The sequence below is a fragment of the Pieris rapae genome, chromosome 22 (genome assembly GCF_905147795.1).
Source record: "Pieris rapae chromosome 22, ilPieRapa1.1, whole genome shotgun sequence".
NCBI lineage: Eukaryota > Metazoa > Arthropoda > Insecta > Lepidoptera > Pieridae > Pieris > Pieris rapae.
This window is the reverse complement of record NC_059530.1, coordinates 380,500-402,604: the sequence shown is the minus strand read 5'-3', so window position 1 is coordinate 402,604 and position 22,105 is coordinate 380,500. Positions and strand designations below refer to the sequence as shown.

Here is a 22,105-nt window from a genome sequence, read left to right as displayed (position 1 = left end):
AGCAATGGCCAAAGTTTTAGCGGCATCGAAAATCATCATCTGGGACGAATGCACAATGGCGCATAAACGTGCATTGGAAGCACTTAACCGAACATTAAAAGATTTACGCAATGAATCGAGATGTTTTGGAGGAGCAATGATTTTACTGTCTGGCGATTTCCGCCAAATACTGCCAGTAATTCCAAGATCTACGGCTGTCGACGAAATAAACGCTTGCCTCAAATCGTCAAATCTATGGCGCTATGTGACGAAACTGCAGCTGACAACAAACATGAGAGTTACATTGCTTACTGATAAAAAAGAAGAAAAAGAATAAAGATGTAGATGACCTGAACTACATAATGGTATGCGTTTGGTGGTTAGAAAATTGAAGAACAATGTAATTTACGCTACGATAATGATAGGAAAATTCAAAGGTGAGGAAGTTCTTATTCCGAGGATCCCGATGATCCCAACCGATATGCCGTTTGAATTTAAAAGACTTCAATTTCCGATACGTCTTGCATTTGCCATGACCATCAACAAATTACAAGGCCAATCCTTAAAAGTTTGTGGTTTAAATCTAGAACATTCATGTTTTTCCCATGGTCAATTATACGTGGCATGTTCACGGGTCGGAAGACCATCAGCGTTGTTTGTTTTTGCGCCTGATAATAAAACAAAAAATGAAAAAATGTGTATCACAAGGTACTTAAGTGAAGAGCAACCTATGTACTAAAATACAGAAATAATAATGAATGATTAATGTAGGTATTTAATTTTTTTGTATTTTTTCCAATAAAAAAACCCAAACTGCTTATTTATTGCCATTAAGGCGGAACAAAGTTCGCCGGGTCAACTAGTATATAATATACTTAAAATATATTTATAATATATTTTATAAACAGTTCGTTGCAGTTGGAATTGACATAAATAAATGAAAAGGAGGGTGACTGGCGGCCTTATCGCTTTCAAACTATCTCTTCCAGGCAACCACTGTGGGGAAAAAACAAAAATTTATAATACATATAGTTATTTAGATATAACTAAAACAGGAACTAATAAAACTAATCTAACAAAAGACAAATGAAAAAGTACGTAAAAAAAATCATAAATTGCAAGTTAATATTTAGGTTTAAAGACATTTATTCTCATAATAGTCACTTACATGAGAACACTTATATGCTAACGTTACAATCTGAAAAAAAAAGAAAAAAAGAAACTTGGTAGAACTTGGATGAACTTTCAGTTAATAATTTCTAATATTTTAATTGTAAGAGAATAAAAATATAATATGTACTCACAATAACTTCGAGTCAAATCACATGAACACTTTATACGAATGTTTTAACACGACATGAAAGGTGGTATAATAAATTATTAAACAATATTTAACTCATGCAAATCAAAGACAATTTTATATAGATTTTAAAAGTTTTCGTTTTCCCGCGTAAATTGTGCGTCCGCCATTGTTCAACGTACGATCCGAATTGAGGTTGAGAATTGTGATCGTGTGTTGTGTAAATCTTTAAAGATTAAAGTTAATTAAACAGTCGGTCTTGTTATTATACGCCCAAACCCAATAACCTTTTTCCATTTTGCCCATAATCAATTGATGCCAATAATCAATTGACGGATTGTAATAGCCATCGGTAGGTAGGTCGGATTAGTGTATGGATAGACCTTTGTATGATTTTTTTTTAAGTTTGAAAAGTTTAGTCTCGGTGGTATGTACCTTGATGGGGGCAGCATTTTCCCGCTTTTTGACTTTTTGATATTTTTTAATGTGGCAAATGTGAGGCAAACGGGCAGGAAGCTCACCTGGTGTTCAGTGATACCACTGCCCATGGACACTCACATTGCCAGAAGGCTCGCAAGTGTACGCTCTTTTCTTGAGGTCGAATTGGTTCGGCAATGCTTCAGTAGGCAGTTGGTTCCACATAGTGTTGGTGCGCGGCAAAAACTGCCGACGTCGAGTTGATACGGATAGTATTTTGTATTTTGCCTTGACGTCTGATACTGATACTTACTACTTGAGCGAGGAAAGCACCTGGCAAGCGCTGGCGTCATCGGTACCATGCGCTAACTAAATTTTTTAATTAGCACCTATGCAGGGCCACGGCTTATGAGTCTCTACTCCGAAGTGAATAAAATCAAAATTGGAGGACTTTTTTATTTTAAATATTCTATCCAACTGTGTATGTTTCAGAACTTTAATCGAACCCAAAGAGTTTAAAATTAAAATATATAACTGCGATATGCAAAGTTTCAGTAACTGCCCGTGTCCTCCAATTACAAAAGACAAATATTTAGGTATTCATATAGACGACAAAATAGTTATAGGTAAATAATATAGAAAATAAATAAAAATAAGATGGTATTAATTTTAATTAGATAAGTAAGCGTTTGGAGATGGGCCAATGTAAAAAGTTATATTTGTAGGAAATAAAAAGGCTTTTTTATTTTATTTTAATTTTTATTTTATTTATAGACGAGCAACTATCGTGGTATTGTACTTTATAAGCATTATTTTAACACCTTGGGTAACATTATTGTAGTTTTAGTAGGCTTCCTTATTTTTTTCTTGCAATTAAATAGCAAATATAAATCAAAATAATACTCGGAACAAATACATGCTGCAATATCTCCGTCATAGACTATCAAATTTTAATTATTAATTAATTTTTATTTTTTAATTAATTATTTAATATAATTTATAATTCTTTTTTGGGCAAAGGGATGCTGGGCTGCATTTCCAGACTCTGGGACGATCGTCAACATCCACGACTGTTTTAATGTAAAGTGGGAACAAACCGTTTTTAAATTATTTCAGTATATTAGTATTGTTCGGAATAGAATCATTTTTAGTTTATAAAATTAATTGAGGGTCATGAGGGTGGTCCCAAAAATATTTTAACTCGGCTGATCCGCGCATTGAATGAGTCGTTGTTGAGCATTCGTTTGGTTAAGTTCGATGCAATTTTATATATAATGTTTTTTTGTGCATTTCTTGCGAATAGTTACGTCCTCCATTAAGACTTATAGTAAGTGTTTTTGTGCATGAACTATTATTGTAAGGCAAGTTCAACATCAGTCTAACCTCTTTTTGTTCCTAAACTAACAATTTCTCCATCCTTACGGCTGACGCCATTTTGTGCCTTTCGCCCTAATAAGGAGCAATACATAGAAATATGTACTCATGACTTATTTTAGTATAAGATTACGTATCGACGGCCACCGAACCGTTCTTTGTGATACATTTTTATTTTGTTATTTAGCCAAGTCAACATTTCAAATATTGATTATGTCTTAATATTGTTATGCTTAAATATTGAATATGGCGGCGTCCATGCGTCGGGTTGTCTCTCTCCCTAAAATATGGCGTGGAGGCCGATGGATGGCCATGCTAAATACTCGTGAACGGGTTCTACTTGAATTCGCATATGCGGTGATGTTATTTATTTCGACTATGTAATTACGTGTAGTTCCCACGAGAATGTAAGTGCGTGCTCCTATTATACCATGCCTCCTGCTGCTAATTGATTTTTAACAATCCCAGACAAATCTTTGTTTTTAATTTATATTGTAATTTATTTATTACGTAAGATGTCATGTAGAACAGGGTGTAATAGTTGCAGCTCCTTACAAACTTTGTGTAAAACCAAAAAAATGGCGATTAAAAAGAGTGGCAGAGAGTTGCCTTATGCCACTTTTTCTCTTTCGTTCTAGGTCCTTGATTTGAGAACTAGCAGTTCTGTCATAGCTGTTATGTCATTTTGATTGGTCTTCGAAACACGTTGTATAGTGAATAATATATTATTATTTAAAAAGTGGTCCTTGTGGCATTAATTTACCCGTTGTATGGTAATTTTTATCCGTGGAGCGAGTAAGGAACAATCTGGGGTCACTGGAAGGTACTAAAACATATTTTATTTATTTATTTATTTATTTATTTATTTATTTACACTTCATTGCTAAAGAAATACAAATAACACAATATATATAAATTACAAGGGATGCAACGGGCGGCCTTATCGCTAACAAGCGATCTCTTCCAGGCAACCCTAGTAAGAAAAGAAATAAATAAAAAAAAAATGATGGGTGCAAGAAGTGCAGAAGTTATATAAAAAACAAAATAAATTTATATTAATACATAGAACCTTAATCTATTAATAACTATATATATTATAAAAACTAACTAAAACTAAAAAGCTAATCTTACAAATAGAGAATTACGAAACGAAATTGATCAGGATAAGATAAGATATTTTATGAGTAATTGATTATTATTTTTTTAAAACTTTATGCCAGTTTAGAGATAGCATTTATATTTGGAATTACATAAACCACCACAGTACGAGTCAATCGTTAAATCAGCAACTGGCATTGACATTTGAAAATTGACAAACAAGAAGTAAGAAGAGTAGAAACACAAAGGTTCATTAGACAATATTTACAAATGTTCGAGTATGTTTTTGATGATCCGAGATTATTTTCATGAAAAATGTCTTTCCCGAAAGTAGAAGGATATGTTTTTACCGAGAAGCTGGGTTCGGGCAGCTATTCAACTGTATACAAAGCTTACACAAAGGTAATCATTTTGTAAATAAAACCATATAATCTACATTAAAAAAGTAATCTTATCTCATCTACTTTCTGTAATTAAAAATTTACCTGTAATTAAAATTTACCTTATTATGTAATTTACTATATCAATTTATTTAAATATAAATTGATTTAAATTTATATAGTAATGCCAGAGCTCTAAACCACCTAAGACTATTTTCCATTGTATTACTAGCAAATGAGAATTTTTATATGCCTCCCTTGCTTTACCAATCCCATTTAAACTTTCTGGAAACTTTACATGAATAACCATATATCCATATCTAATATATATGTAGATAATAAAATCTTCAACATAACCTAACATCAATAAAAGAATGGAAAAGTAGATATACTGTTGGATCAATCCTTAGATTTATGGTTCTCAAATAACTGTTTTCAGATAGGTGCCCGTACAATTGTAGCTATAAAATGTATAGACAAGTCCAGTGTGAAGCATTCTGGAGTAGCGGTGGATAATCTTATCACAGAAATAAGATTAATGAAGTCCTTATCTCATCCTCACATTGTTCATATGAAAGAGTTCACTTGGGATACTAAGTAAGAATTAGAAAAATATTGTGAAGGTTGTAAATTCTGTCTTAAAATAAAATGCCCATAATTTCTAAAGGAGTATTGGGAAGTCATGTCTAACTTTTATGTTTTTACTTACAACCAGTGCTAGTCACTGTACTGTAGACCCTGTCACTGTAAATTTAAATATTGGTTATATGACTCTACTCTATAATTATTACTTAAATAAGCAAATGTTTTGTAGTATATTATGTAGTTTGTATTTAATATATTATCATAATGTAATGGAAAGCATTGCAACTTGCCTTCACAAAATAAAAAGTTAAAATTTTTAATTAAACTCGAATATTCTTAATTCTTAATTAAACAAGTAAATTGTTGTTTTTATTAATTTCTACTCTGAGCTATATATTGTTAATTTCAGAAACATTTATATAATAATGGAATACTGCTGTGGTGGAGATCTATCCAAATATATTCAAAGATATGGCAGAGTTCCTGAAAAACAGGTATTTATACAAGAACTATATTTTTCTGTACTTAAGAAAATCACTGCCCATCAAAGTATTTAAAATCTATTTCTCTAGACTAGTTCAGAATGCAGTCTTATGCTAACTTGGATTTAAATAGATAGTAGTTATAGTTTGTTTTATGGCTCATTTCTTACCCATACAATCTATTAACTATTCTTATTATAAAAAGATTCAACCTTATAGCATATAAGTATGTATGGCAACAACACCTAACAGTATGCAAATTTGTAATGATATAGCAAGTGAAAAGAAACCGTAGAATATATGAAAAACATAAGGAGCGAGTTATGTTGCTGTTACACTTTATGTATAAAAAAATATATATTTATGTATATGCCCCTTTCAGGTTTTATATTTCCTTCAACAACTAGCGTCAGCATTGAAGTTTCTTAGAGAAAAAGGTACTATATAAATAATTGAATCAATTTTAAATTATTATTTTTGAAATTCCCTATTATATGGTTTCAGGAGTGGCTCATATGGATCTGAAGCCACATAACTTGCTGTTACATAAGCGTTCTGATGGGAAATATTTGTTGAAAGTTGGTGATTTTGGGTAAGGTGATGTTGTTATATTTACTATCATTACATAATGCTATATTGGGGATATTTTTATATGTATTCTGTGAAATAAATTTAAAAAATTAACAAAAACAAGAAGTAAATTCCATTAGTGCACAGGTCTGATAAAAACGCATAACCGTTTAGTCAGAGAAGAGTTTTCCAATGAAACGGCGGCCATTTTAATTTTAATATTAGGAATTTGAGTTTCAGTTGTACATTATTTTTAAACATTACTGTGTTTTGTTAACAATTTCCGAGTGATTCCTAAACCACTTCAGTTTATTAAGTAAACAATTCAGTTATTTATATTAAAAATTGGGCAAAGGTGACCATAAGGATTATATTTTATTACACTTCTATTAAATTATCCTAATCCTTGGGTTTATTTTGCTCCAATTCAAACAATTTGTATGACTCAAAACTTAGCGATTAGAGTGTAGGAGCTAGTTCTTGCCCGCTCTACGCCTCTACTAACTGTTATTAAATGTAAATTGTGAATAAATTTTTTTCTAAATGTATTAGGTTTTATGAATAAAGTTATTTATAGTTTATCTTATATATAAAGTTCTCGTGTCGCGGTGTTTGTGGTTAAACTCCTCCAAAACGGCTTGACCGATTCTCATGAAATTTTGTGTTCATATTGGGTATGTCTGAGAATCGGACAACATCTATTTTTCATCCCCCTAAATGTTTAGGGTAGTCCACCCCTAAATATTTTTTTTGTTTTAGATAAATTTTTAATTTTTTTATCAACTGTATCAACAGCATTAAAAAATACATACAACCCTAAATTTTCAACCCTCTACGATGAACCCTTATTTTTTATTATAAATGATATACATGGCAAAACGACGTTTGCCTGGTCAGCTAGTAATTTATAAAAATTATGACAGTTTCGCCCAACACCTGACTTCAGAGCGCATGCGATGTATTCGTGGCTCGCCCTTATACATGGCCCCTGAGATGATAGCAGGAGAATATGACGCAAGAGTCGATTTATGGAGTACTGGTATGTAAGAATAAAAAGTACATTCAAATTTCCTATTAATAGTGTTTATTTATATATTAAAGTAATGTATAATATCTCATGGGTCCCATTTGTAATGTATTTTAAATATTTTTTATAGACATATTAAACATAACAATAAAAATATCCAATAATAAAAGAACCCAATTAAATAAATATACTATAGGTACTTTTGCTCACGGGCGACATATCAAACGATTTCTATAAAACATACCTAAAAAAAGACAATTTTCCGCGTCTTAGAAAATTCGCAAGATTGATTTATGCGTTTCGCAGTACTCATGAATGCGAGCAGTTTTTTTCTTTAAAAAAAGTCAATAAATTATACATCGTATAATTTGTTGACGTAGATACAACTGACGATAATTTGAAAAATTGTTTACGTCTTTGTATCAGTGGAATTACTCCAAAGATTCGGTGTATTCAACTTTCGTAGTTTGTAAAAATTGCAAATTTAACGATAAATTGTACAATGTTACAAAATTCATGTCTAATATCTATCGCAAAAACATTATCACTACTTTAAAATGCACAAAGAACTTTTAGACGCGGCCCGCGAACATATTGGACATTTGACATACAGGAGTTATAGTCTTGACTCATTTATCTTAAAACATATGCTTAATAGTTAAAAGCGAATATTTTATTTTAGGTGTTATCATGTATGAATGTCTGTTTGGTCGGGCACCCTACGCGTCGACTACATTACAAGAGCTTATGAAAAAAATACAAAGAAAGGATCCCATACAGGTAATGTCAAAGTCAAAGTCATTTTTTTTTATTCATATAGGTTACATAATGTACACTTATGAACGTCAAAAAAAAAGAAATATTAAATTTTACATTTACTGCCAGTTCTCAAATCAAGGGCGTAGAACGGAAGAGAAGAACTGGCAATAAACTCTCCGCCACTCTTTTTAACCGCCAATTTTTTTTTACACAATGTTTGTAAGGAGCTGCAACCACTACACCATGTTCCATATGACATTTTGAGTAATAAATAATAATAAAATAAATTAAAAACAAAGATTTGTCCTCTATCAGCAGGAGGCATGGTGAAATAGGAGCACGCACTTACATACTCGTGAGAACGACACGTAAATAAATACGTAGTAGAAACAACTAATATCACCGCATACACGAATTCAAATACGACCAGTAGCACCCGTTCACGAGTATGACGCATGGTCAGCCATCGTAATGAAACTATTTACTATACTATATAAAATATACTATACTAAAAAGGCTCCAAAAGTTTGTTATTAATAAAAGGCGGCATATGGGCATTAGCCATCACCTGAACTTCTAAAAGTACTCTTCCGTCTCTTTCTATCAATTTGTGTTTACGCTGTGATGAATAGAGACAGTGTGCTTTGTCATTATCATATTTTTTTGTATACAATTTAATTATTGAATCGTTGTTACATTTCAGATTCCACCGAATTCCTCAATATCTCCGGGTTGTTCTGATCTCCTAATTCGTCTGTTACAACACGATCCGAATAGACGTATTTCGTATGAAGAGTTCTTTAATCATGAGTATCTGGACCTGGAGCACATGCCAAGCAAAGAGAATTATGACAAGGTGGGTGATAAACGAAGCTTAATTAGCCGTTCAATTAACTGCCTAGCCGTTTAACTAACGACCTAAAAGATATTCAGCTAGTTGATTAAACGGCTAGGCAAATGACTTGGATAAATGACGTTTTATCTTGCCTAGACTGTTGACTGTTTATTTAAATCTAGGTCCTTGTAAATTAATTATTACTTAGGTAAAATGTATTTGTATATCTATAATCACACTGTTTACATACTGTATATGCGCTAAGAATATAAATAAATAAAATACTGCAGAAGACGTTAAGCGACAGAATTTCCATTTAAAATTCTAATATGTAACTACTAAACGAATACATCAACCAATAGCATGTATTTTTCTTCGATCTCCCTCTCTCACTCTCTCTCAATCGCTCTCTCCCTTTTCTTCGACATAAACGCTGCACATGCGTGACGTTTCATCCTCATGCGCCTAATTTCACTTCAAAATCGTTGGGAAGTAATACCAACTCGGTATTTATTTTAGGCAGTGTGCTTAATAAAGCAAGCTATTGAGTTGGATTGCTCTGGGTTGCTGGAGCCAGCGTTGCGTTGCTACAGCGAGGGGCTCCAATACCTGGTTCCTGTCGTGCACATGGAGACGGATGCTATGAGACGCACTGCCCTCACTGCTAAACTCACCAGGTAGTAATCAGTGGCGCTAACTTTTGAGTTCTTGGCCTCAATTTTTGAATCTGTTTCATGATCATTTTTAAATCTAATAGGCAAGTGGGTGATCAGCCTCCAGTGTCACACGTCGACTTTTTGGGTCTAAGACATGTCGGTTTCCTAACGATGTCTTCCTTCACCGTTCACTCTTCAAAGAAAGAGATCGAACCTACGACCTCAGGTATGAGAGTCGCACGGTGAAGCCACTAGGCCAATACCAGATAATATATGAAAGGAAATCGCATATTAGACTTAAAATAAAGAAACAAAAATGTAATCAAAGCCAAAAGCGCTAGATTTTATTTCATAAAATTTTGAAATAGTTAAGTTCTTCTTAGCGCTTAAAGCTTTTACAAATTCAACTTTAGATATATGGAGCGCGCGGAAGAAATAATGCGATATGTCAAATCACAACAGCAAATGCCGATAGTGTCAAGGGGCGAAGCCCTGCCTCCTGTGATTGGGCGAAGCGCCTGTTGCGTTGGTGCCGCGTCGGGGAATACGTATGACTTTAGTGAGTGCATTTAATTTTTAACAATTTTTGGAAGGCCGGCGACGCACTCGCGACCTCTCTGACATTCGAGTGTACTTAACATCACATGAGCACGTTTGCTTCCTATTACATTAAAAGTGTGTGTACTTATATACACGCGTTAGAAGTTATACTTCTTTGGCGTATGGAAAAATATAACTAAAATGCAGTAGTGATTAACGATAAATAATAAAATTAATCAAAAAGATTTTATTTAAAAAAATAAATCATTGATTTAATAAAAACACCAAAATAATATTTATTTATTCACATTTTTATTGTACTGTTACGAAACACGTGTTCTAAATATTAAAATACTAGAATATACAACTTGGACATAGTTCTCGATTTCCATGCCACCTAGACCTAACTTTACGATGTCGAATTCAGGTGTCACTCTCATCATTTTTCTCCATCGCGCCAAAAGAAGTATAACTTAAAAAAAAAGACAAAACGCTTAGGATTGGTCGAATCAATAATGACGTAGCATGCTTGTAAACAATATGCCTGAATGATAATAATACCAGGAGCGCTACCTTTGAGATCTGGGCCTCAGATTTCTGTATCAGTGATCATTTCTAATAGTCAAGTAGGTGATCAGCCCTCTGCCCTTGACATATTATATTTATTTTGGGTCAGAGACAAGTTTACTCACGCGCGCGCAAGAGTAAGAGTAAGAGTCGCACCCTGAAGCGAATAGGCCAATGTGACGTTTTGTTTACAAGCGTGTGACGTCATAGAGTCTGGTACTAAATCTCCCATTTCAGATAGTGTTGATGGCGCTACAAGTTCTAACCTGGAAAATGGGGGGCAGGAGACTGATAAATGTCAAAATGAGGTAATTTTTATATCATTTTTATAAGATGTACAGGATTCAAGAACTATTTTCAAAAGATCTATATTTTATATTATGTAGTTAAGTACTTGGAGAAGCGGGAAGACTCCGATTTTTTTAAGTAGTAGATATTAATAAATTCTTAGTATTATTTGTTGCTTTTTTTTAATTTTGCAGTTTTTAATTTTATTCTTTTGTTTTTCTTTTAAATGTCACTTTGTCTTTTAATGCTTGTTTTCTGTTTTTTATTTAATCTGTGTAATCTGTTTTGGCTTTGTGTATTGTATTTGTGTTTTGTATAATAATATGTGTTAAGTAGCTGTTGGATTACTTATTATTAAATAAATAAATATATTAATCATCATCAGGTCTTAGGTTCGAACCCTGGCTGTGCGCATTTAATATTCACTCCTATGAACGAGAACATCGTGAGGAAATCGGCCTTAGATCTAAAAAGTTGATGCACAGAGGGCTGATCACCTACTTGCCTATTGATGATCATGGAACAATCTGAAAGCCTGAAGATTGCAGAACCTCTTGATTGAATATTAGGTCCTTTCATATGAAATTCGCATTTTGGATGTTTTTTTTTTTTTTTATAGAACAGGGGGCAAACGGGCAGGAGGCTCACCTGATGTTAAGTGATACCGCCGCCCATGGACACTCTCAATGCCAGAGGGCTCGCGAGTGCGTTGCCGGCCTTTTAAAAATTGGTACGCTCTTTTCTTTATAGGACGTCACGGAGATGTGCAGCGTTTTTGTCGAAGTGGGAGATCGAGATAAATACACGCTATTGTTAGCACACAATAAAAGCACTTTAACATGCTGTTTGCATATGTAAAATTTATTTATTTATTGTTATTCCACAACTTAATCCATATTTTATTATCTATTGTGGAGAATCCACAAAGAGTTATAAGTTTTATTTATTTATTTCAAACATACACACATTATCTTTACAGCCTATGCCAATACGACAATGTGGCGAAACATTTAATAAAAATATAATAAATTTAAATAAATAAGTTAAATAACTAACACGATTTTTATATTTAAGATTAAACACAATTATATATTGGAAGTTTTGTTTCAGCCTATTGTACAAGATAAGAAAATGAAACCGGAAAAGTCTCGCTTCGCACGATTTTTCGGTAGACCAGTGCCTTACTTAGATAAAGAGAATAATGTAAGTTTATTTAACATTACAGATCACTACAATATTTACATTGACATCACATTCATAACAAAACAGTATTATTAGAATTTTTACAAAAGATTATTTCTTCCAGTATAGGAACTAACATGAAGGTCTCTTGTCAGTTCAACAAACAACTCAAAAGAATAATCAATCATGAATATATAATTAAAATACAATAAAAATCAATAAATTTAAGTAGAAGGGCGTGGCACATGGCACCTAATTGTATTATTTAAAGTATATATACTTTCTCTTTCAGACCGAGGAAACTAAACAAACAGACAAGATTGAAGACAATGCCGATATGTGCAAGATAACATAGATAACATTCGTAATTTCTACGGATCGTAATCCAGTTTCTATAAATACGACCAATTTAATCTGCAGTATAAAAAACCGAATTTAATATGTGATTGCCCCAAGTCGTAGCGCAATATTTATTATTTATAGCCTTATATCAGAATTAAGTGAGTGCCAGCGGCGAATCCCAAAAAAAAAAACTAAATGTATTGAAATTATTTAATTAAATTCTACAATTTATGGTTACTTAACTAAATATGATAATTAAATCGGCCCGATATAAGCGCGACAATCTATATTACACTTATGACTATTTGAAGTTTGACCGGCCTGATGCTAGGTTTCCGATCAAAAGCCTCTGGTCTCCGTTGTCTATCGGCTTTTATGAAGTTGTTGCTTCAGAGGGGTACTGGTGTAAAGCATGCCAAGGGAATGCAAGGAATATGTAACATCAGAATCAATATATACATTATAGCTATTGTTTTTTTGTTGTCTATGATAACTGATTCTGTGTGCCCAATGGCAAAGGCCTCCCCCATTCTTACATTCAAGGTTGGGTTAGGTTAGAGGGGTTGTGGTCCCCACGGGGACCAGCCGGGTTGGGGAATGCTTCTTTTGTTTGATTTTGTTTGTCGGTTTTATTTATTTTAGTTTGTATTTTCCCCTTTGCCGATGTTTGGTTGCTAGCTGCTACCGTTCTCTGTTTCTCTGTGGCATCTATTTTCATTTTTTCAAATGCATTATTAACCTTACTGAATTTCGACACTGGTGTGGATTCACTCTCTTTCTTTCTTGTGTCTTCAACAGAGTCAGAAGGTGGAGTAGACGGTGCGCAAAACGGATCTAGTCTTCTGATATAGATATATTCTTCGGGAACATTTTCCTGTTTCTCAGAAGTTCAAGTTTCCTCCAAGCTAATGTTTCTAAGTTATATTTCTCATAAAATAAAATAAAAATAAAAAAGTAAATAATTCCTACAGCAGAACAAGTTACATTGATTAAGTTTACTTACATACTAGTGTTAGTTTTGTTAGTAATTAAATTTCTATCCTAAATTTAGTTGTGTTAGTTTTTCCTATTTTTAGACTATTATTTTTCTGTAAGAACTCCTCTATGGGTAAAGGCCTCCTCCAAAGACAGCCAGTCCTCTCTCCACTGGACCACTTGGATCCAGTTAGACTAGCTGCTTTCTTTATCTCGTCTTCCCAGCTAGCCACAGGTCCACCTCTCTTTCTTTTTCCCTGTGGATTACCAAGTGGTTACCGTTTTCGTCCATCTCTCCATTTAAGTGACTGAGCGTGTTCTAATCCATCTCTTGCCTTGGTTATATTTCTAATTTTAGTTTGCCTTATTTTTTGTATCTTTCTGATATTTAGCATACTACGTTCTATACCCCGCTGGCATGCAATTATTTTATCTTTTGTTTTTTTGTTAAATTTCCATGTTTGGCACGCATACGTAAGGCACGGTATTAGGCACGAGTTTAGTACTTTAGTTTTAACTTTGATCGGCATGTTGCTTTTGAATATGCCCTTCATTGCCCATTGTATTTGTTCCAGGTAAGTTGTGTCCTGCGTTCTATTTCTTGATCGTTATTATTGTGGTGTAAGCTAATTTGTTTGCCCAGGTATATGTAGCTGTCTGTATATTTGAGAGGTCCGCTACCTACGTATACTATTTTCTTTTCACTGCTAGTCATCAACATTGTTTTAGACAAGTTAATTTCTAAACCTACGAGTTTACTGGCATCATTAAGTGATTCTAACATTTATTGGATTTCTTGTCCTGTTTAAGATAGCAGAACCAAGTCATCAGCAAACCTTAGGTGGCTTAGGCATCTTTAATTTTAATACCCCGAAATTTCCAATTGAGTTGACTAATGATTGATTCTAGTGTTGCTAGGAACAGCAATGGTGAAAGAGGATCGCCCTGTCTAACTCCTCTTTTTATCGGGAACCAAGGCCCAGTTGTCTCCAGTTTGATTCTACTCTTGCTGTTGTTGTATATACTCTTGATTACAGAAATGTATTCTTTTTCTACCCCTTGCCTTGTTAGGCTTTCCCATATCTTTGTATGTGATATGCAATCAAATGCTTTACTGTAATCAATGTACACAATGTAAAGTGGTCTTTCTTTTTCGCGGTATTTCTCAATCAGAAGTTCCAATGTATGTATGTGATCGATCGTTGAGTATCCCTTTCTAAATCCGGCTTGCTCGACAGGTTGATGCGCTTCTAGTGTAGGGTATATTCTCTTATTCTCTATTGAAGAGAAGAGCTTATACAAGATGGTAGGTAGCAGGCTTATTGGTCTGTAGTTACCTATATCGTTGGGGTCACCTTTTTGTAGATAAGGGTAATGTCAGATTCTGACCACTGGGTGGGTGTAGGGCATCGAAACTCGGTTCAATTCTGAAAACCCGGGTTTTCGGGTCTAAAAGTAATCAAAACCCGGGTAGACCGGTTTTTTCGAGCATTTCGATCTTTTTATTGCATTTTTTTTTAAATACACTAATCTGCGTTTAAATATCGATTTCCTATAATGTGTACAAAATATAAAGGGTGAGGAAGAATGTAAATAAATCAAACAGTACTTTACAAATTACAAAAACACTTTTAGTATTTAAAAATATTTTTTTTTTCTTCTGAATATCTTTAAACTTAATAAGTTATCTAGTGCCTTTTAATCCTCCATTCTCAAAGAGTGCCATTTCAACCCTCACAGTATTAAGCAAATCGTCTGATGGACAAGTTGATCCAGTGTCAGGAGCTGAATTATCAGTAGCAACAGCTTGACATAACTGTCTGTTCAGTTCCTGTTCATTTGTCAAAGTAGATAGCTGAATGTTAATTTCTCGCAGGTCTTGGTCTAGCGCTGGCAAACTTTCAAGAGGTATATTTTGTTTTTTGGTTGTGCGTTTAATCATATTAACAATTTCGTTTAGCATTTCATCTCCTGTAGGCCGATAAAAAACAGTTTTATCGTCATTTTGAACGTTGAAGGTTTTAATAACATCCAATATTTTATGGGTTTCATCTATATTTCTCCTGTCATCATCAGTAAATGCAAAGTCTGTTTTTAAATCAATCAAAGCTTTTGTGATAGATATTTTCAATATCAGAAACCAACCTAACATGGCAGAAATGCTACTCCAGCGCGTTTTCCCATCTAACAGCGGGAGTACTCCTGTCCAAAATCAGCTCTGAAATGTTTTTGAAGGATGTCATCGCATTTGTCGGAGAGTTCTTGAAAATTTTTACCACTTTTCGTACTTTTGATAGCAGATCATTGTATCGCAAAGACTGAACTGAAGGACTCCATAAACGAGGATTCATTATTAAATTCAACGCCATCCTCGTCATTTTCTGTTAAATTCAACAGTTTGCAGTCTTTGAGCCAATACCGATAAAGGCAAATCTTCATTCTCGTCAACGTTTTCCTCGAAGCCAGCATTGCGTTTCTACATTACGTCTAGATGTTAGGACCTTGGTATTGATCTCTTCCATCCGTGCTTGTTGTTTCTTTGGTGCTGTATATTTTTGTGTAAAATTGTGTTGCTACAGTGATGATATCTTTACGGTTGTTGTGTGTTTTTTTGCCCTGTTTCAAACCTTCAATCCATGTTATATGTGTTCGCAGCTCTTTGTAAGATTTGTTTGTGCCTCCAGTTTGAATGATGTGTTTTTCGATAGTATTATATCTGTGGTTTGAGTAATCCTTTCTAATATACTTATGAGCTTGTAAAGGGCAGAGATCTCATTTTTAATTGCTCTTGATTTGGGTTTTGTCTTCTGAAGTTCCCTCCGTCTCACCATAAGCTGTAGCGTGTGCTCAGAATTTGTTTTTGTGTGTGCAAAGGACTTCTTGCACGCTTAAACATCCTTGATTGACGTCTTTCACACAAATGCTCAACTTGTTCTATAAAATTATATTTCTCCAAAGATGTGATGACTTCATAAGGGACTAGATATTTCTCATAAATCTCTTTTATTTTTTGCACAGGATTTTTTAAATGATTACAAAATTTCAATTGCTCAGCCACTTTGCTCCATTTTGGTAGTTTTGTTATTTTCTTCAGGCCACCCACGTGCTGCACTAGGTTGTATAAGTGTGGTAAGACAACTTCCAAGCCGCTAACTGATGGTGGTCGCTTGAATGGCATTTTCTGCGATGCTAAGAGGGCTTTGAAAGCGCTTAACTCTTTTGTAGCTGGCCCACATCATTCGAACATGCGTTGGACGTATTATTAGTTTGTAACATTAAAACCCTCATGGTCCCATCAAGATTACAGATTACTTTTCTTACAACTATGAGACACATTTTTGCACCCGTTAAAACAAGGGCTAATTGATATGCGGATGGAGAGTTTGACAAAGTATCTAAATTTAAACACCTAATTAAACCGACACAATAATCGATATTCTTTTGAACTTACACAGATGACATTTGTGTTCTGACTTGTGGATGACAAAAATGCTTCAGAAGCGACTTCAGCTACTTTTTCAAATGCATGGGGATTCATTGATCGACCGGGAACAATGCAGTCTTCAGTCTCAGCAAGAGCATTAAATATTAAACGATCTTTTGTTGGTATTTCATCAGACGAATCATTATCAGTTGAATCACATGGCTCCAGCATTTGTTTTTGTGTGTGCAAAGGACTTTTTGCACGCTTAAACATCCTTGAATGACGTCTTTCACACTAATGCTCAACTTGTTCTATCAAATTATGTTTCTCCAAAGATGTGATAACTTCATAAGCGACTTCAGCTACTTTTTCAAAAGCATGGAGATTCATTGATCGACCGGGAAAAATGCAGTCTTCAGTCTCAGCAAGAGCATTAAATATTAAACGATCTTTTGTTGGTATTTCATCAGACGAATCATTATCAGTTGAATCACATGGCTCCAGCATTTGTTTTTGTGTGTGCAAAGGACTTTTTGCACGCTTAAACATCCTTGAATGACGTCTTTCACACTAATTCTCAACTTTTTCTATCAAATTATATTTCTCCAAAGATGTGATGACTTCATAAGGGACTAGATATTTCTCATAAATCTCTTTTATTTTTTGCACAGGATTTTTTAAATGATTACAAAATTTCAATTGCTCAGCCACTTTGTTCCATTTTGGTAGTTTTGCTATTTTCTTCAGGCCACCCACGTGCTGCACTAGGTTGTATAAGTGTGGTAAGACAACTTCCAAGCCGCTAACTGATGGTGGTCGCTTGAATGGCATTTTCTGCGATGCTAAGAGGGCTTTGAAAGCGCTTAACTCTTTTGTAGCTGGCCCACATCATTCGAACATGCGTTGGACATATTATTAGTTTGTAACATTAAAACCCTCATGGTCCCATCAAGATTTCAGATTACTTTTCTTACAACTATGAGACACATTTTTGCACCCGTTAAAACAAGGGCTAATTGATATGCGGATGGAGAGTTTGACAAAGTATCTAAATTTAAACACCTAATTAAACCGACACAATAATCGATATTCTTTTGAACTTACACAGATGACATTTGTGTTCTGACTTGTGGATGACAAAAATGCTTCAGAAGCGACTTCAGCTACTTTTTCAAAAGCATGGAGATTCATTGATCGACCGGGAAAAATGCAGTCTTCAGTCTCAGCAAGAGCATTAAATATTAAACGATCTTTTGTTGGTATTTCATCAGACGAATCATTATCAGTTGAATCACATGGCTCCAGCATTTGTTTTTGTGTGTGCAAAGGACTTTTTGCACGCTTAAACATCCTTGAATGACGTCTTTCACACTAATTCTCAACTTTTTCTATCAAATTATATTTCTCCAAAGATGTGATGACTTCATAAGGGACTAGATATTTCTCATAAATCTCTTTTATTTTTTGCACAGGATTTTTTAAATGATTACAAAATTTCAATTGCTCAGCCACTTTGTTCCATTTTGGTAGTTTTGCTATTTTCTTCAGGCCACCCACGTGCTGCACTAGGTTGTATAAGTGTGGTAAGACAACTTCCAAGCCGCTAACTGATGGTGGTCGCTTGAATGGCATTTTCTGCGATGCTAAGAGGGCTTTGAAAGCGCTTAATTCTTTTGTAGCTGGCCCACATCATTCGAATATGCGTTGGACATATTGGTTTGTAACATTAAAGCGCAATATTTATACTCTGTGGATAATTATTTAAATTTGGAATGTAAATAATAAAATGTTGAGCGAACCATAGAGTTTGATATGAAAATGTTGCTGACCGTCTGAAAAAAGTTTGTGTAAAAATAAAAACGAGTGAAACGCTTGATTGTTTTTGTTAAAATTCCCATTAATACAAAAATAATAAAAAAATGAAATTATCTGTATTTTGTTTAATTTACACTGGTAGATAAGAAGATAATGGTAAAAGTATTCTCAACGTTATCGCATGCTGGACAATATCGTCCGAAACTCCGAATCATCAGAAACTCAGTTCTAGATTACAATTAGAAATCAGTATTAGATTACAATTACTTTTCAAAAGGCTGTTTCAATCACGTCTGAATCAACATCTTAAACCTGAAAATATAACTGATAAAAGTACTGCTATCGTCCACGGGCTCAAATGCAATTCATTTTAAAACTCAAACTCAAATTTTTATTGCATTCCTTATATAAATATTTTACACGTTAAAATTTATTACAATAAGGACCTTGGTTAGGCACAGCAATGTTGTGGGAGGGCTCCACCATAGTTAATACATTTCTATTCTTACAAGAGACATTATTTATTTGCATTAACTTCACATCGCGAAAAGGAGAATGTACTTAACATTATCAATAAACTTAACTTTTATAAAAGAAATTAAAGTCTATCGGTCAGATACTCTGTAACAGTGTAAACACTTCTTATATAATAATTTCCATAAAGATTTTTACCTTCTAATATAAATTATATTATAAGATATGTTCAAATTTATTTATTATAAACAAATGTGAATATAGGTACTGCCAGTTTTGAAACCAAGGTCGGGACGAGCTGATAATGAAGTTTAAGCCATTGTAGGACCTTGTATTTCACAGGTCTAAAGTGGCATCGTGACGTGATAAAAAATAAAAAGCTGGAGCACAGAGCACTAACTATTATGAGTGGATAGTTGTTTAGAATAATTAATCAGTGGATGAAAGTAGTCTGTGGCACAAAAAACTTCACTCTTCAGTTTGCTAAAAAAAGATGGTAAATTACCGATTTGTTTTAATACTAGATTATAATAACAATGCCGTTATATTTTGACAACAAATTAAAAGGCCGTTTTTGCAAAAGTAATGCACGTCTATGTGGTATCACTTCTAAGGCATTTATTCAAATTTCTCAAGCTTCATTTACCGCTTGAGCATTGTCAAATATGTCAAAATATTAGAATTCTTTGACAGATGGACTAGATGTCGTTTGTTTTAATTCGTGACTCAATATAAAATTTATATTGAGTTTTTTATATCATTTTAACATTTAATGTTAAAATGATATCATTTTTCAATTTTTAAAAGAGAACTTTATTTTTTTTCCCTTACAATATTTATTTATTTATTTATTTATATTGTACTCCTACAGCTAACACAAATTACATATAATAACAAACAAATACACCGAGAATATAGCCACAAACGGAATACATGATACATTATAATATATATATATTTGTTTATTATTTTTAATAATAAAACAATTAATTGCTCTATTTAGCCGTAGCGTGTAATGCTCTCAGGTGATGTTAAAATGCAAACAGACTGTATAGTATGGGAGAGTATTTATACGTTTTTTTTTTATAAATTTCCCAATATCCCCGACTGTGGTGCGGGACCATATTTTGTACAAACATAAAAAAATTCCTAATATCCATACATTCAAACATCTATTTTATATTCATGGGGGCCCGTCTCACCACTGCTACGCTCTTGTTGCAGTGAGTAACACATCTCCCTACGCTACCACAGGAATCTTCCAGTTGCGATCTTAAGTTTCTTAATATTTCCGGTAAATTCCCTTACGTTTACATTAATTTGTTGCTAGAGGTCGCACCTGGAGGCTCCAAATTCAGGACATACTAAACTTTTCTTTGCAAATAAACAATTTAATATTATCCTATTACTGTCAGACAGGTTTAAAATAAAAACGTAATTTAAAGATGCATTTATTTTCTGAATATAAAACGAAAAAAGTTGTACAAACAAAAAGTTTTGGATTTTGTAAGACACTTAGAAGCGATGTCTCTTGTAAATCTTCATAACGGCTCTCGCATCTTCAATGGAGTCGTGAGATCCATTTTGTATGTTTAAACCGAGCTCATTTAAGGCCAAAGTCTTAAGCGACTGCTTTTGGCCGAATTTCTGAAAAAAAAACAATCTAGTTTTAAAACCTGCAGAAAGTTGAAATAATATTTCGACACAATTAAAATTAATATTAAATGAATAGTACTTACCAGGAGAGGCTGGTATGTCGCTACGTCCTTTACATTCGGGTAAGTTATTCCCAAAGCATCCAGGTCTTTCTGAATGTCAAACCCAACAAGCACGTTCCCGTTGATAATATTCCCCAAACGATTAATAACTTCACTTTTCGGTTTAGCGTTCCGTTCATATCCAGGCTGTATTCCAGATATCCAGGTCCGGTAGTCCGATACAGGATGAGTAGGTTTCACATATTCGTCCATAATTACCCTCAAATCTTCGTCGACAAGGGATACTCTTGCGAGCATGCTCTGGTTCAGGTTATTCTGAACCATCTCGCAGTCGATAGCGTAGTAACTAGGCATTTTTATTTAAAAATTAATAGCAACTGTTAACTGCAAGGTTTATTAAGTTGTGACGCGTAAACGTATGATGTCAATGCATTTATATAAAACTCATTGATCGTTCAGCGAAAAAGCGCTGCAAGAAATAGCTTTATTGGTTTGTTTATATTAAGATAGGTTAAGAAAGTTATGAATATTCAATAATTTATCAATAAATACTGTTATTCCTCGGTAACGACTGTATTGAAAATAATACTAATAAGTGGTCATTTCTAAAAAATAAAATCACAGCCGTTAAAGCGCTTGAACTAACGGTTATCAACGAGTTAAATTGAAACGTGTTACCAGTGAATGAAGTTTGCAATATTTCCGCGAATATTTTATTGGTACAAAAATGTTTATTAACAATCTTCTTACTTACCGTAAATGGTTTCACGATCTTAATTTTATTTTATTTATTTTTATTTATTTGGTGCACAAAACACATTATAATCTTTACAAAAATAAACTTAAAACTAATAGTTAAGAACAGGATTCTAATGTAAAACCATGTGCACACTGCAAAATTAATGTTACATCAATAAAAGGCTCATAACTAACAAAGGTAACATAGTAAAAAAAAAACAATAATAATAATAATAATAAGTTCCTCGACACCAATTTAACGTAACGTTAACCAGGACCACAAGGGTCAGCACTTAACCTACGATGGAGGATGTCTTTAACGACACTAATGAATTTATTGATGTTGCGACAGAATATGTCCACAAGTAAGTGGTTGCTCTTTGCCATCTCGTTATATTGACGAGCCATCCTGGTCAAAGGGTTGTAAAAAGAGATGTTATTCTTATAAGTTTGAAGGGAAAATAAATTGACTTCGTTAGCTCTACGGGCACTAAATCTAATGTTAAGGCTAATGTGAGCTAGTAGTTCGGGAGAGTCTATAATGGAGTGGGTGATTTTGTAAAGGTAAACTAAGTCGAAG

The 22,105-nt window shown here is 33.7% G+C and overlaps 2 protein-coding genes and 1 long non-coding RNA gene across 3 annotated transcripts; 2 read left to right on the top strand and 1 right to left on the bottom strand.

The window, feature by feature from the left end:
• Positions 1 to 2,930: 2,930 nt before the first annotated feature.
• On the top strand, positions 2,931 to 3,797 carry LOC123690145. Its single transcript, XR_006750946.1, has 2 exons — positions 2,931 to 3,023; positions 3,709 to 3,797. It is a non-coding gene; the product is annotated as an uncharacterized LOC123690145 (long non-coding RNA).
• Positions 3,798 to 4,342: 545 nt separating this feature from the next.
• On the top strand, positions 4,343 to 12,852 carry LOC111001497 (serine/threonine-protein kinase ULK3). Its single transcript, XM_022271420.2, has 13 exons — positions 4,343 to 4,570; positions 4,988 to 5,145; positions 5,543 to 5,627; positions 5,998 to 6,052; positions 6,120 to 6,207; positions 7,109 to 7,224; positions 7,895 to 7,992; positions 8,675 to 8,827; positions 9,326 to 9,483; positions 9,876 to 10,021; positions 10,807 to 10,877; positions 11,968 to 12,060; positions 12,332 to 12,852. Exons 1-13 carry the CDS (start codon positions 4,484 to 4,486, stop codon positions 12,392 to 12,394), a joined length of 1,371 nt encoding a protein of 456 aa, XP_022127112.2. The 5' UTR covers positions 4,343 to 4,483; the 3' UTR covers positions 12,395 to 12,852.
• Positions 12,853 to 20,504: 7,652 nt separating this feature from the next.
• LOC111001502 (RNA exonuclease 4) lies at positions 20,505 to 21,209 on the bottom strand. The gene is made up of 2 exons (XM_022271427.2): positions 20,809 to 21,209; positions 20,505 to 20,716 (listed from the first exon to the last, which is right to left on the bottom strand). The coding sequence occupies exons 1-2, from the start codon at positions 21,139 to 21,141 to the stop codon at positions 20,585 to 20,587; spliced, it is 465 nt and encodes a 154-aa protein (XP_022127119.1). The 5' UTR covers positions 21,142 to 21,209; the 3' UTR covers positions 20,505 to 20,584.
• Between the last annotated feature and the right edge of the window lie 896 nt (positions 21,210 to 22,105).